The sequence below is a fragment of the Clupea harengus genome, chromosome 19 (assembly GCF_900700415.2).
Source record: "Clupea harengus chromosome 19, Ch_v2.0.2, whole genome shotgun sequence".
NCBI lineage: Eukaryota > Metazoa > Chordata > Actinopteri > Clupeiformes > Clupeidae > Clupea > Clupea harengus.
In genome coordinates this window covers 18,549,183-18,564,223 of record NC_045170.1, presented here as the reverse complement: position 1 = coordinate 18,564,223, position 15,041 = coordinate 18,549,183, and the positions used below count along the sequence as shown (strand labels likewise).

General features: G+C 41.8%; 1 protein-coding gene across 1 annotated transcript; it reads right to left on the bottom strand.

Annotated features, from left to right (window-relative positions):
• Positions 1–30: 30 nt before the first annotated feature.
• On the bottom strand, positions 31–14,958 carry si:ch73-347e22.4. Its single transcript, XM_031586640.2, has 4 exons — positions 14,343–14,958; positions 12,875–13,106; positions 9,996–10,379; positions 31–9,746 (listed from the first exon to the last, which is right to left on the bottom strand). The coding sequence occupies exons 2-4, from the start codon at positions 13,073–13,075 to the stop codon at positions 1,299–1,301; spliced, it is 9,033 nt and encodes a 3,010-aa protein (XP_031442500.1). The 5' UTR covers positions 13,076–13,106; positions 14,343–14,958; the 3' UTR covers positions 31–1,298.
• Between the last annotated feature and the right edge of the window lie 83 nt (positions 14,959–15,041).

The window sequence follows — 15,041 nt, the reverse complement described above, 5'->3', positions numbered from 1 at the left end:
ATGGTCTGCCTAAACCTTAATTTCGACGTCCTTGAAACACTGACTCAAGATTAACCAGTAACATTACACCCCATTAAGATTACCCAGTCCTGAGAACAAAGTGCAGTGGCACCATCCTCTTTTCTGTGGTACATTTGCCTGACCGATAAGAACCATCCAGATTCAAAAGCCATGCTGTAAACAAAATTAAGATCATGGCCCATCCTGCAAAAGGCATTTTAGTGTCAGACCTTGTTTATTCAGTCAGGACACAATGGGAAATCAGTCAGTTGGTACTGCTGTAAGGATGAGACCTACATGCGATCACTGGTACTCTTCCTTGTGGTTTGATATGGTATGGAGTGCCTCAAGAGGTGTAATAGGGGAATACTTGAGAGAATGATGATGCCAGACATGGCAACTGATGGAGCGTGCTTCAAATACAACAGAGTTACTATTTTACACTTTATTTATAAAATAGTTTTAAAGTAGACGAAGTGACAAGAAATTAGAAGACTGTACATGTACATTTATCGGTAACAGTTGTGTTTCAGATTTGTTGACCGGTAAATATGTATGTGCATTTCTGTGGATCAGATGAAGTCTTACATTTAACTGCAACATTAATTTTTTTTTCATTGGAATTGATATGCTTCACATTGCTGATGGGGTATAAAAAAAGAAAAGCGGCCATAACTGGAAATGCTACTTCTACGATACAGTCCGCTGTATACAAGGTATAAGAAAAAGACACTTCTCAATGCAGCTTGTAGGAATCGAATACACAGTTGACAGTATATGCAATGTCTACATACAGGTTTCCCAGTAATTTTAGAAAAAAATAGTGACATCGCAGATATTTACATATGAATGATACAACCTAAATGCGTGTTACATCTTTTGCAAGAGCAGCACCCACAATGGGGCAGTAGTTTTAAAGGCCTAAATAGAAGATAAAAAAAAAACGGACATGACAAGAGTGATTACAGTGTAGACATGTTAGGACGGCAAATGTGAAGCCACTGATAAAAAATATATATTTGAGTAGTATTACAACATTCAATGAGGAAAAAACTGCAGATCAAGGAAACACTGTGAAGGCTTATACTGGTGGACAGTTTTAAACATAACAATGAAAACATGTATCATTTATCATTTTAAACACTCATAAAAAAGACATTCGTTATTGATACTAAGTTCAATAGGCTGTTAAAGTGATGGTACTGCTACCTGAGGTATTCAGAAAACAAGTCTGTTATAGGCACTACAATGAAATCAACCTGTCAATTTAATGTATATAATAAAGTAACAAAAAACTTTTAAATGTGAATTTTTCCCAGCACTCCTTTAGCATGTTTTAGGTAATGTTTATGTAGTTGTGTGACACTGGAAAGGGATATATTGCAATCAGCACATTCAAAGCCCCTTGTGTCCTGTAGTTGTACAGTGATTGAGAAACTTTTGCCAGCATCTTTGGACTTGTTGTGTCTGGGAGGGAGTGTGTGTTGGACCTGGAGGCTAAGAGTCGGTTCGTCTCGAAGACTACTAGCAGAAGAACCTGCTTGGATTGGGGATGAGGTTGACCCTGACAGCAACTTATTAATGCTTTGTTGGCTACTGGTTTGAGGTAGATTTCCATCTTCATTTGAACTGGAGTTGGGAATGGTTTGACTGGTGCCAGGAGCACTTTGGCTGGTGTCTGCCGTGTCTCCGAGGTTAACCTCCTCATCCAGGACAATAACCTGCTGTGATGAGGTGAGGTTTGTAGCTTGGGATGAAGACAGACCACCGGACCATGAAAAGGAGTGGGTATGAGGAGGCGGTGGTGGTGAGGGGTCTGGTACTACATAGAGGCTGTCAGGATGGGCGTAGACAAACAAGCTTTCATCTCTGATCTCCGGAACAGGAACTTGTTCTGGCGCAGCTGGTTCTGGAACAGAAGAAGGCTCCGGAACAGTGGGTGGGGGCATTGTCCTCATGACACCATTGGTGGTTCTGTGGCCAGTAGGGGCACCCCTTGGCCTGGCTGGAGGCTTTCCCCCAACAGCATGGCATATCTGATGAGCATAGAGCAGCTCTCCAGTTGAAAAGCTGGCATTACACATCCAGCATTGATGCGGAAACAGAAGAGGCTCTGACGGAATTTCAGATGCTGGGAAGCGGAGGTCGTTGTTGTGCTTCTTCAAGTGATCCTGCAGGGCACGGTTGTTGGAGAATGACTGATTGCACAGGAGGCAACTGTGGGAACTGCGACCATTGTGAAGCAGACTGTGTTTCACCCAGTTTCTCAAACTGGAAAAACCCTTTCCGCAAACCTCGCATTTTAGTGTTTGACAGGGCCTGTGATTCTCACACTGATGAGTGTTGAGGCTTCCTTCGCTAAGGAATGTTTCTAGGCACAGTGGACAGGCATAAGGTCTGTGCTCCGCATGTTCCCGTAGATGCTCCCTGTACAAATTCAGAAAACGAAACTGTATGTTGCACTCTGAGCATGAGAAGGATCGGCCCTTCTCTTGATGAAGGCGTTGGTGCAACCACAGCCGGTGCCACCTTTGAAAAACACGACCACAGAGTCCACAAGTATACTTGTTGCCAGATAAGTGTGTTTGCAAGTGGGCATGTAAAATACTAGACAGCCTAAATGTCTGCCCACAGTGTTGACAGTCAAACCTCTTGTGTGAAGTCCTTGTGCGGGCACGAATAGAGGACACAACGTAGCAGTCAAGAGATGGATGTGAGGATAAAATGCTAACATCAGAACGAGTAGGAGAAGGTGGCTGAGAGTTGCCAGGACTGGGAGGATCCGGATCCTCCGTACAGGATGGGATTGGATGTGGGCTTTTACTTTGGGGAAGGTCCTCTCCTAGCATGTCTGGACGGACTGGAGAATTGTCTTGAGAGGCGAATGACTGATCGTTCAAAATCAAACAGTGCTCGTTCATATGTTCTGGGGAATCTGGCTCCTGAGAAATCTGAGCGCTTTTCTCTGTTTCTTGACTGTTCCAAATGTCAGACAAGGGTCCACTGCAGGCCTTCTCCTCACCACTAGACCTGCAGCAATCTCTGCAGTGAGCCCTTACATCTGAGTCCCTCTCATAACTCTGGCCGCATGTATCGCATAGATAAGGGTGAGCCTTTGTGTGCGTTTGCAGATGGAGGATGTACTGGCACCAGTGGTTTAGAAGTTTCTTGCACAAGTGGCATTTGAAAAGGCTTGGTGTATTCACCTGACCATCCACTCCCATCTGGACCAGGAAGCCCTCGATGTCGTTTGGCTTCTTTGAAAAGCAAACCCTGGAGGCCTGGTGTGCCCTCAGCGTTGGTAGATCATTGCAAGCGTAGCCACAATGAGAGCAGAAGAAAGGGGTCGCTCCTGTGTGCTCAAGAGAATGGATCTTCAGTACCTGCAGTTTACTGAAACCCTTTCCACAGACTGAGCAGGCATACGGCTGGAGGGGCCAGTGGACTCTCTCATGAGCGCTCAGGCTAGATGGCTTGCTGAAAGTCTTTCCACAGTCTTTGCAAGACAGGCCCTCTCCTTTGTGAGTGCGCTTGTGAATGTGCAGTTTTCGCTCACTGGGGAGGTCTTTCCCACACACAGGGCAGTTAAAGACCCCCTCCGATAAATTAGCCAGGCCAGCGGAAGGTTTAGCGTGGGATGCCTGGCCACTTTTCTCATCTGAACTGATGTGACCTGCATTGGGAAGGTGAACTTTAAAATGGGAGATAAGTTGTTCTTTTTTGGAGAATCGCTGGCTACAGCATGGGCACTGTATGAGTCCTGGTACTTTATGCACGTTCCTGTGGAGTTTTAATTTCGAAAGTTGGGCAAACCTCTTTCCACACTGCTGACACTGATAGGGTCTTTCACCCGTGTGAAGCCGCTGGTGAACAGTGTATGCAGAGATGTGGCGAAAAGAACGTCCACAGAACCTGCACATAATGTATGTTCTTGCCTTTTTGGCTAATTGCTGTTTCACATTCTGACCTGCTGGGAATTTAGATATTATTCGTTGCTCTCTACACTCAGAATCCTCAGAATACTGTGTGCATCCATCAACTGTTTGAACTGTTACTTGAGAAGAGGAAAGCATATTCAGGGAGACTGATGTTTGACAGCCAGAGTCAACTAAGACATTAACTGTCTTTACAAAAATGTCTCCATCAGTTGGATGAGATTCCACTTCAGAATCCTCCAGAGGTTCTGATGCAAATGATATTTCACCATGAGGCTGAGAACCATTCAACTGTCTATAGTGTGCAAAATTCTCATTTACCTCTGTAATCACAGTTGCCTCTTTATTTTGGACAACAGGTTGTTCAATCACTTGCACAGCATTATGAGTTCCTTTTGTTTTTGATTTCCTTCTCTTTTTTTTTCTACGGCGCTTTTTCTTTTCCACAATTAGGTGTTGTGCTTCTGCTGTTTTACTCACAGGTGGACTTGAATCTTGAGCTGGGGTGATCTCACGATCTACAGGTGTTCTTGTTTCTAGGTCAGGTTCACAACCTATGTCTGAGACTGATATTTCAGCAGTGTCAGAAGAAACAGCAGACACCACTTGTTCCTCTGTAGGGACAGCTGGGATTGTTTTAGAGGGATGAAGTGTTTTGTCTGAGCTTTGAATAACATCTTGGCTGTCTTTAGCAGGAAAGGAGGTCGTTTCACCAACTGCAGATGTATATTCTTCACTGCGGTGAAAAGGTGAGTGAATTTTAGAGGCTCGGCTAGATCTTCTCAGAGGGGCTTCTGAGCTGTTCACAATTTTTCTTGATTCTTGATCATGATTCTTCTTCAAATCTGGTGTAATCGTGTGGTTTTCATGAATGCTGACATTCCCCATTTCTGAATCGACGTCAGATGAGGTCTTATTCTGTGCCCTCTTCTCCTTGCCTCCTTTTTTCATTTTTGGTCGGACAGGTGCCTCAGTTTCACCTTTCACAGGCTCCTCTATCATCATTTTACTTTTCATCGAAACATTTTCATGTTCAAAAGATGTACTTTGACAGTCGTAAGTGTTGAAGGCAACTGTGAGGGAAGCATCTGAACTAATTGTTGTGTCTGTGATCTCGGCAGATTCCACTATTCCAGAGGTTCTAGAACTGAGTTTTCGCTTCTGTCCCTTCCTTATTTTCTTTCGCTTTAACTGTCCAGGCATAGGGGCTGCTTGCTGAACATTTGGACAGGGAAGGGTTAAATCATCATATTGTTTTTCAAGGGAAAGGTCATCATCTTTCACTTCCCTTTCATTGCAGGATACGTTTCTCAGCATCTCCGTTTTGGCTTCCAGAACAAAAGACTTGGAGGACAGTGTTGTCTCATCAAGGTTCTGTGTGGGTTGACTTTGCTCCTGGTCAACTATAGAGAATGGAGCTGAACATAAACTACGTAAAGACCTCCTTAACTTTGAGGCTTGTGCCACTGACACTGACTGCTCACATTCTTCTGTCTTTACCTTTGTGACGTCTTGGGGAAAATGCAAGCTTACTGCTTGAAGTTGGGATTCCTTAAGTTCAGATACCGTCTGCTCAACTGCCATCAACTTAGACTTTTTCACAGAGGTCTTCTTTTTGTAGGTCCGACCACTCCGTTTCACTTTGGTTAAAGACTGCACTGCAAGGAGTTCAGCATCATCTCTCCCTTGGTTGGGTGGCAAAGCTGCAACCTCCAACGAGACCCCAGCATCTTCCACTAAAGACAAAGTTGTTTCCCCGTTTCTACATCTTCTTTCTTTTTTCTTCTGTGTTAATGTGGATGGTCTTAATTTGGACCTTTTCTCTAAACCAGTTAAAAGGGCATCCAGGGTGTGAAGCTGTGTTCCAGATACTGCCTTTGAGGTGTTTGAGTTGTGCAAAATGGCATGCTCATGTACTTCCTCTTTACATGACACAGGGAGAGATAAGACCTTACATGAAACATCTATGTTGTTACCATCTGCATTACTTGAAAGAAGGACCTCCTCTTGTGCAGCAGTAACACTAGCCAACTGTTGACAGAGCTTTCTCCACCCCACCTTTCTTTTCTTAGTATGCCATGATTTAGTTTTTCTCTTTCCCTTCAGAGCCATCACAGCTGTGGTCTCAACTTGAGTCTCCTTCTGAGGTTCCTGATGATCAGTCTCATCCACTGCAGTTTTATTAGAGTCTAAAGCTAATGTCTTATTGAAGCACTTTTCAGACGAAGACTGTCTATTTAAAGTACTTGAACATGATGAATCAGTATTTCCCTTCTGATCAATGTCCATGGACATTGTTGACGAAGAATGAAGGTTGCTCTCTGCCCTACCAGAAACAACAGTTCGAAGTGACCTTCTTGTAGGCGTGACTACTGGTTTGGTCTCCTTTTCTTTCTTCACTCTTGGTGGCCGATGCTGGTTTTTTAGAAGCATTCTTTCAGCACAGTCAGTGATGCCACAAGTTTCTGTAGAATTAGACCCATCTTCCTGAACTATTTCAAAAATCTTAGCCATTTTTAACAGCGTCTTTTTCTTGAATGGTCTACCAGCTTTTCGTTTCAACATCGCCAAGGAACCTGTTTGTATTGTAGAGCTCTGCTGTAAACGGGCAGGATGTCCGATGTCTACTGCAGACAATGCAAATTCTGCCTGTTCCAGTTTTATCTCTGTGCATTTACCATCATGTTGCTCATCAATGTTATCACCACTGCTGTTTTCTTTCAGTTTCGGTACATCACTGAGTGCTACATCTGACTGTTTCAAAGGGGATTTTAGAATTCTTCGTCTGCTCGAGAGTTTCTTCACAGGTTTAGTGGCTGAAAGCGGCATAGCAAAAGGTTCAGGCTTTATTACAGGGAATTCTGACAGGGAGTTGCTGAAGCTTTCCAGTCTTTCCGGAGATGTTTTAGATTTTGTTCCAGCAGTTTTTGCAGCCTGTTTGGTCCTGCTGTTGGTATCTTTTTTACACTTCTTCATGCAACTCTGTTTGGGCTTCATCCTTTTAAGTGAAACGTCATTCCTGGAAGTGACTTTTATGACAGGAACATGAAACTCTTCCTCTGCAAAGTCAAAACTTCTATTTGCAACATGTTCCTCTTTAAGCATCACCACCTCTTCCTTCATTTTTCTTGGGGTATTGGTTTTAGGGGATGTTTCAGCAGTCATTATATTCAATGCTATGTCCTGGAAAGCAGACTCCACCTTGGGAACTATAACTTTCTTTCTGGAACGGCTGCCTTTTGGGGTTTCTTGTGTTTTTTGTGGTGGCACGACACATCTGCCTTGTAAGGCTGTATTGTTGTCGAATTCTGACAACTTGCTCTCCTCTTTTAAATCACACTTTTTCTTATGTGATCTCCTCTGTTTTGTTAAAGTAAACCGAGGAACCTGAGTTGTGAGGTTTACAGTGTCTGTGTTTAACAAAAAGTCCTCTATCAAAACTGGCTGTGAAGCACCCAGGGACTTGGCCTTCTTTTTTCTTTCCTTTTTCAAAGCTTTTTTGGGACGACTGCATCCATGTATTTTTGGTGTGGGCTCAATGTTAGACTCTAGTTTGACTGATTTAAGTTGTGGAATGGAAGGGTTTAATTCATTGAATGTGAAGGTGTCCGGGTTGGGTATCTGCTCTACACTGTAGTTATTCAGATTCAAGCCATTTTCTCCATAATCTGTTGCTTTCCGCTTTCTTGCTTTCTTTTCTCTCAATGGGGGCTGTGAAATGGTGAGACTCTGACCAGTATGTTCTTTGCAACACAAGGCATCTTTTTTGAGTGGTGGGCCGTAAGAGTCTATCTGTGCCATGCCATCTTGTCCTTTGTCTTTAACAGCCTTCTTTTTAGATGTTTTCTTAGTATTCTGTTTTGGTGCTTGTTTGGACAGCTTCGGAGAACCGTGTGTTTCAGGGAGCACAGTTTTTTCGATCATAGAAGTTGGATCATAAGGGTTATTCTGCTCTGCACTTCCTTTAGGTGTTACTTTCCTCTTCGCCTTGGAGTTACCTTTCCTCTTTGGACCTCTACCCTGTTTACTCAGGTCCTTTGCACTGGTTTGCGTTTCCATAGGAACACTAAGCCTCTCTAAACCAGTATCAATACATTCAGCTTCATGTACATCAGAAGTACTTACTACTCTGTGATTTGTGTCTTTATGTGTCATGATATGCAACTCATTTGCATCCATATCTTCACATGGCAATTCTGGTTCATTCAGTGTATCAGTTCTATAATCCTTTGCAGTATTTTTTCCCTTTGGAGGGGCACTTCTACCCCGGCCTCGTTTATTTGCTCTTTTAGTTGTCTCTTCAATTACAATCGTATTTTCAAGCTCCTTCTGTGGGGAGATAATCCGTGGGTCAGCACTGTGCTGTGGAAGACTTGCCTGAAGATCGGCCTTCCAAGACTTGGCGGATATCTTCTTTTGCGGTTTCTTTGGCAGTTCCAATGTTGTATGCATATGTGGAGGTACACCAGCTCCAGAGGTCTGAGAGTCAAGGACAAAATCTTTCACGGGAAGATTACATTTCTCTTCACAAGTGTCTCTCAAATCCTTGCTTTCTTCTTTCAAGCTTTTCTTGGCATTCCTACGTGGTTTAGAGGACTGTTGTATGGCATGAGCGTCATCTATTGCTGGCAGGTGTACTGGTTTCAGCAGTAATGTCCTACCTCTGCTTTGGCTACCAGTGGGTTGCTCCAGGCTGTCCTCTTTGCACTCTTCTATATTCATGTATGTTTTTCTCTTAAGTGTTTTTTTGGTGCTCTTTGGGCAGCGAGATGCTGACTGACCGGTCTCTTGAGCCAGCACAGTTTCTGGTACCACCTGGGGATCTTTAGGAACACTAAAAATGAATGACTCTTGAGTTCCTTCCTGTTTGCATGACGCTTTCTTAGATTTTGCTTTACGTCGTGTAGCCTGTCCAATATTTTTGGGGCGACTCCTACAGTCTTCATGTTGGCTGGAATTTCCCAAAAGAGCTTTCAAAGACTTGGATGAATTAACTTTTGGGACTTGAATGTGGCTTTTAGGTAGTGGAGATATACTAAGGTTACATGGAAGGCTTTGCTCATTTGGAAAGTCAAGGTGGGCATTCTGTCTTTGCATGTCATTCTGCCCCAAGTGTGTATCTTTAGTGTCTCCCCCCCATTCTTGAGCTATGTTTAGAAGTTTTGCCATCTTTAAGAGGGTTTTTTTCTTCAACGGCCGTCCAACTTTCCGTTTTGGTTTCTTCAGTAATACAACAAGCCCCATACCTAACTGTGTACTATCTCTATCTTTCACACTGTCCATTCCTGCCAATGCCAAAGTTGGATGCTGCATAACCTCTGCGCTTCCCTGACCAGGCATATCAAGCCTGTTTACCTCTCCACATTCTTTCAAGAAATGCTGATCAGCCACGAGTATCCTCTTCTCGTCAGATCTGGTAGGAGGTGATTCTCTACTAGACACCGACATTTCTTTTACTGATGGCACATTGAGGTTTTTACATTCAGGGTTTGCATCACACTGCTGTGAGTCAAAGGGTTCCAATGAGAACTCAGAACTGGAGGGAAAAACCGTAACAGCTGACCCACCTTGTTCCCTTGAAGTCATGGCACTGTTATGCCCAGATTCTACTGTGCTCTCAGGTTGTCCCTCTCTATAAGACATGGAAGCACCTGGCACTGGCAACATCACATTATAGTGTTTTTGACCTGAAGAGCATGGGTCTGGTGCATGAGGTTCATCCAGTGACAAAAGACCCTTCTGAGTTGTTTCCAGTGTTTCTAGGTTTGCTGATGGTCCATTGGCCAAGTTGCTTGTTGCTGATTCCTCCCTCTACAGAACAGAAGCACACAGTTAGCAACCATGTAATTTCTTTCATGTCTTGCTTGTATGTCGCTTTGGATAAAAACTGGATAAAAAAATGGATAAAAAACGGATAAAAAAACTGGATAAAAAAATTAATACATGTAAATGGAATGTAAATATCTATTTTCAGGCTACAACACCGCATAACACTGTAATAACTCATTCATAAAAGAGAGTCCACTCGCATACTGCAACATGCCTTTGTTAATGACCTACCTCAAGTTCAAAGCCTTGGCGATAGCCGTTCTTGGATAGGTCCCCCTTGTGTTTTTTTGCAGCGACTGTTTGTTGAATAACGGACACGTCTCTGCTTTTCTTCTGTTCCTCTTCCTCTAAAGTTCCTCCATCATCCAAAGAACAACCCTCAGTCTTTTCTTCCTTCATCTGGCAGAACACTGATGGATATGATGCAACTGGGTACTCAGTGCTCTCTGAAGCAACTTCAGGGGAGTCACCTTGTTGCAGCTGCCTCCAAACAACCCCTTCTTGAGATGGGAGGCTTGATGCTGTTGGTGTTTCATCCTTGTTGGGAACTCCTTCACTTGCATCTATAGCAACAGATGTTTCGTGGGTCAAAGACGTGCTGTCCAACTCTGTCCTCTGAACAAACAAAAAAAAAACAGTAATTACAGTTAGGGATGTTGAGATTGACTGTTCTGCAGTTAATCTAGGTTATAAATCGTAATGGTGAACTAATCCCTAAACTTTGAAATTAGTACTTTAAACCATTATAAAAAAAGGACTATCAGTGTGATATGTCAATTTGAGTTCTCTAATGTTAAATGTATCCTATTCTATATAATCTATTATTTACTCACGCTTGCGTTCAGAATATTACTAGCGGACACTCCCATAATGTGTCAGTGCTAAGCGTTTGGACAACTTGAGTTGTTGCACGTGTGACTGTACTTAGGCTACATAGTGAGTATGGTGAAGGAAAGTGCCGTGCCTTAATTGTTGAAATAGAAAAGAATCGAGAAATTGTGAAACTGGAATTTCTTTTACAATTAACCATGCCGCTTAGTTTCAAATCGTGGTATCCCTAGGCAAGGCAAGGCCAGGCAAGGCAAGGCCAGGCAAGGCAAGGCAAGGCAGGTTTATTTATATAGCACAATTCATTCACATTGGTCATTAAAAGTGCTTTACAAATGAACAGATAATAGAACATAGAAAAAAATAAATAAGTCAATAAGCTAAAGTGTCTGATGGATTCTAAAATCTACCAGCCACTCATATTTTTCACCAGTCACCATTTTGTAATCGCACGTTTGTGTGTATCTAACTCTTCTATAACATTTGTCTTGCTTAAAAAAACAACGACTAATACACATATTCCCATAAAAAATACTACTTTTCACTTAATTTGTATATTTTCTCTCTCTCACACCACACATACTTGAAATGCACTTGAAAAATCACCCTTCAACTTTCGGTTCATGAACTCAAGTTGTCTACTCTGGCGTAGGCCTACTGACATCAGCCGCTGTCTGTACACCCGCAATGTAAAGCCATTCTCTTGGTAAAATAGTCCATCAGATTAGGCCACTCAATTTTGTAAATGAATGTATGATTGACTGAGAAGGACGCGATCTCCATTGATTTTGCCAACAAATGGTGGATTGGATAGGGGCTGGTGATTGTTTAGTATGGAAGCATCAAGATTATTCTTTTTAAGAAGGGGCTTTATAACAGCTGTTTTTAGGGACAGGAAATGTGCCAGAGAGCAGTGATATATTGACAATTTTAAGCACGTCTGCTTCGAAGAGGTGAAAAACTGATTTTTAAAAGTTGGTATCTAAGCAGCATGTGGAAGAATTGAGGTTCTTTAGAAAGCATTGTTTTTTCCCCCAGAGGTTCATTGTCTATCAATGTTGGTAATCCCATATGTTGAGCTGTTTGTAATTGACAGAATATGTTCTGTGTGATGAAATCAATTTTACCTTTGAAAATACAAACTCGTTAATCAACTCATTAGGGGGGTTAGTTAACTTCTCGACTGTTGCAAATAAGTATTGACGTTAGAGAAAAAAATACTTGCTTTGCCTATTTCAGCATTACAGTGGGGAAAATAAGTATTTGACCCCCTGCCGATTTCGCTAGTTTGGCCACTTGCAAAGAAATGTGTGATCTATAATTATAATGGTAGGTCTATTTTAACAATGAGAGACAGAATATCAACAAAAACATCCAGAAAACTGCATTTTATAACAGTTATAAATTGATTTGCATTTGTCGCGGAAAATAAGTATTTGAACCCCTAGCAAAACATGACTTAGTACTTGGTGGAATAACCCTTGTTGGCAAGCACAGACGTCAGACGTTTCTTGTAGTTGGTCACCAGGTTTACACACATCTCAGGAGGGATTTTGGTCCACTCCTCTTTGCAGATCCTCTCCAAATCCTTAAGGTTGCGTTTTCAATGGGAGGGAATGAGGGAATGAGGTTCAAGCCCAATATTCCACGGTACATGGCCCCATGTGGTGAGGTTGAAGGTGTGAAGTATGATTCTTTGGACAGGTTTCTTTTATACACATCACCAGTTGAGATCAGGTGTACCTTGTTAGGCCTAATGAGGACTAATCTGTGTGCTTCTTGGGCACATAACTGGTCTGTGGGAGCTAGAATTCTTGCTGTTTGGTAGGGGTTCAAATACGTAACTGTTATAAAATGTAAAATCAAATTCATAACTGTTATAAAATGCAGTTTTCTGGATGTTTTTGTTGATATTCTGTCTCTCACTGTTAAAATAGACCTACCATTACAATTATAGATCACACATTTCTTTGCAAGTGGCCAAACTTGCGAAATCGGCAGGGGGTCAAATACTTATTTTCCCCACTGTATATGTAGTTTATATATTGTAGTTTAGTGTGGACAGAGTTCATTTTCCATGCCCAGAATTTTCTGACATGACAGCAAGCTTTGGCATCCATTTAAACTGCCTGTGATTACCTACAGAAAGCCCATTGAACAGACCATCACGGTAGAACACTTGCATGTCATTAAAGAAAAAATTTAAAAAGTTACCCAGGAATGGTATCTACTACTGCATGCTAAAACAAACAAATAGTAAAATAGTATTATTGTTGTCAAACCTTTGGCTGGACGACATGGTAATGATATTCCTCTGAACGTGAGATGTCTGCATAAATAACAGGACTATCGTCTTCAGAGATGTCCGACCACTCTTCTCTTCTTTGAAGATCCTTTGTGAAATCTACCTCTCCTTGGACTGTAAAACCTGCACCCCACCTTTGCCCTCCATCGCTGCCCCAGGTCCCCCATTCATTAGACATGGTTCCCTAGAGGAAGGGGATGACCTACGACCTGTAAACCAAGAATTAATACAGGTCTGAACTGTTAAAGCTGTGCCTGTGAGAGCTTTTACAATGAAATGTTCAGAAGTACAAAGATATTTTTAAAAATTTTAGTTAAGTGTACATGACAATTATAATATGGATACATTCAAACAAATGTTATACACAAATATATGCTTAAATATAAATACACACTTGAATCTATTGAATGACCATTTCATCAGACATGATGTTTTTCTGTTTATCTGTTGTACCCAGGAACAATATTAAACTTCCAAAAACAGCATATACACAGCTGTGCACAGATGAATGAATACAATCCATAACAACGTAGTTACACTAGCTGGTCATGTTTAGAACAGATCATTTGTAACATTCAGAAAGTTCACTTTCAAACTACCAACTACAAAATACTGGTGGACTATGTAACTATGAGATTCTGGTGATCAAATCTTGAAAATAGTCAAATTCCAGTTACTACAGAATAGATCAGAATATCTAATTCATGAGTTTCCAGGAGCCAACGTGTGTAAACGGCTTGGTGTTCTTTTTTTAACTGTTGACAAATGCGAATCTACCCTTATAATGACGTTTACTGACCACCACACACACTCGCTCCCAAATGCACACACACCAGCCAATGGTAGAGTTCACCCATTTAAAATTGAAATAATATATAACTGTCTGTGCCATTTTCTAATCCCATGAAATAGAGAGGAGACTGCCAATAGATAGCGTCCACTAGGGGGCAGCCTAAAACAAGGGAGCCGACTTACATTAACCCTTGAGCACCACACTTAGTTGTTTGACTGTTCGTCCTCTGCAACAAAGTTTAGCGCATATAAAAATACAATTGCAACACGTTGTCAAATTGTCCAAGGGAGCGTTAGGCTACTGTTTCTTGAGAGGTTCATACCTCACCACGGCATACGACAGGTCATTGTTTTTTAGCCTTTATTTGCCCGTTCTCAGATCAGTTTTAATGAATTCTAGTCTCCTTCCCATGGGTTCGGCTACCAGATAAATTAAGATTAGCCGACAAACTGTTCGATGGTCTTAAAATGCGGCGGCTATTTACTGGAAGTGTTTGCTTAGTGGCACCCTGCATGAAATAGTTTTTCCTTAAAGGTTTGCTCTATGGCTTTATCGTGAAAGCAACCAAATGGCTCCAAAACTTGCCAGCTTCAAGGCTTCATATAGCTTTCTGCAGGTCGCCCCCTTGCTCAACTCGTGTAACGTTACTCACCATGCGAGACAGGCTGGACGGCTCACGGGAGTCACATATTCATTAACCCTCTGAATGCTCTCAGACACAGGGATTCATCAGTACTCGCCTGTCAGTTCGCATATGTGTATGTTACACAGCGTGTTAATGTTTGTATCTACCGATACAAGTCGTCTAGAAAAAGCATCCAAATGGAACATCCGGAAGACCCGGAAGTGAGGTATTTTGTCGCGGCATTGCTTTGGAGGGAGGACAGAAATTGACATGTTTTGGTGACTAATAAAACATAAACAGTGTTTAGATAGTTTTGAGTAGCCCTAGTCGTGTTTAAGTTATTATTGTGCGGAAGAGATTTAATAGTGTATTTGTACCCCACTCAATTTAAAACAAAACATACAAACCAAAAAACCATTCATTAGCCTTCATACGTTTGTCCCCAGACTGACCAATGATAAGGCCCTCACCCTTCACCTACGTATTTCACCCAGTGTTTGTAAATAGTCAAAATATAACATAATTATTGCTTTCCCTGACATAATTATTACATTACTTAAAATAGGCTACCTGAACAAAATGCACACATTAAAAAGTCCTATCTTAAAATTTTGAGTGAATTCATGATTTATTAAATTAAGACTTCTGCTTGAGTCATTCTGGGTCATGATACCTGTAAGTATAAACCTCTGTATAAAGCCCAATCCACACAAATGTGAACAATGA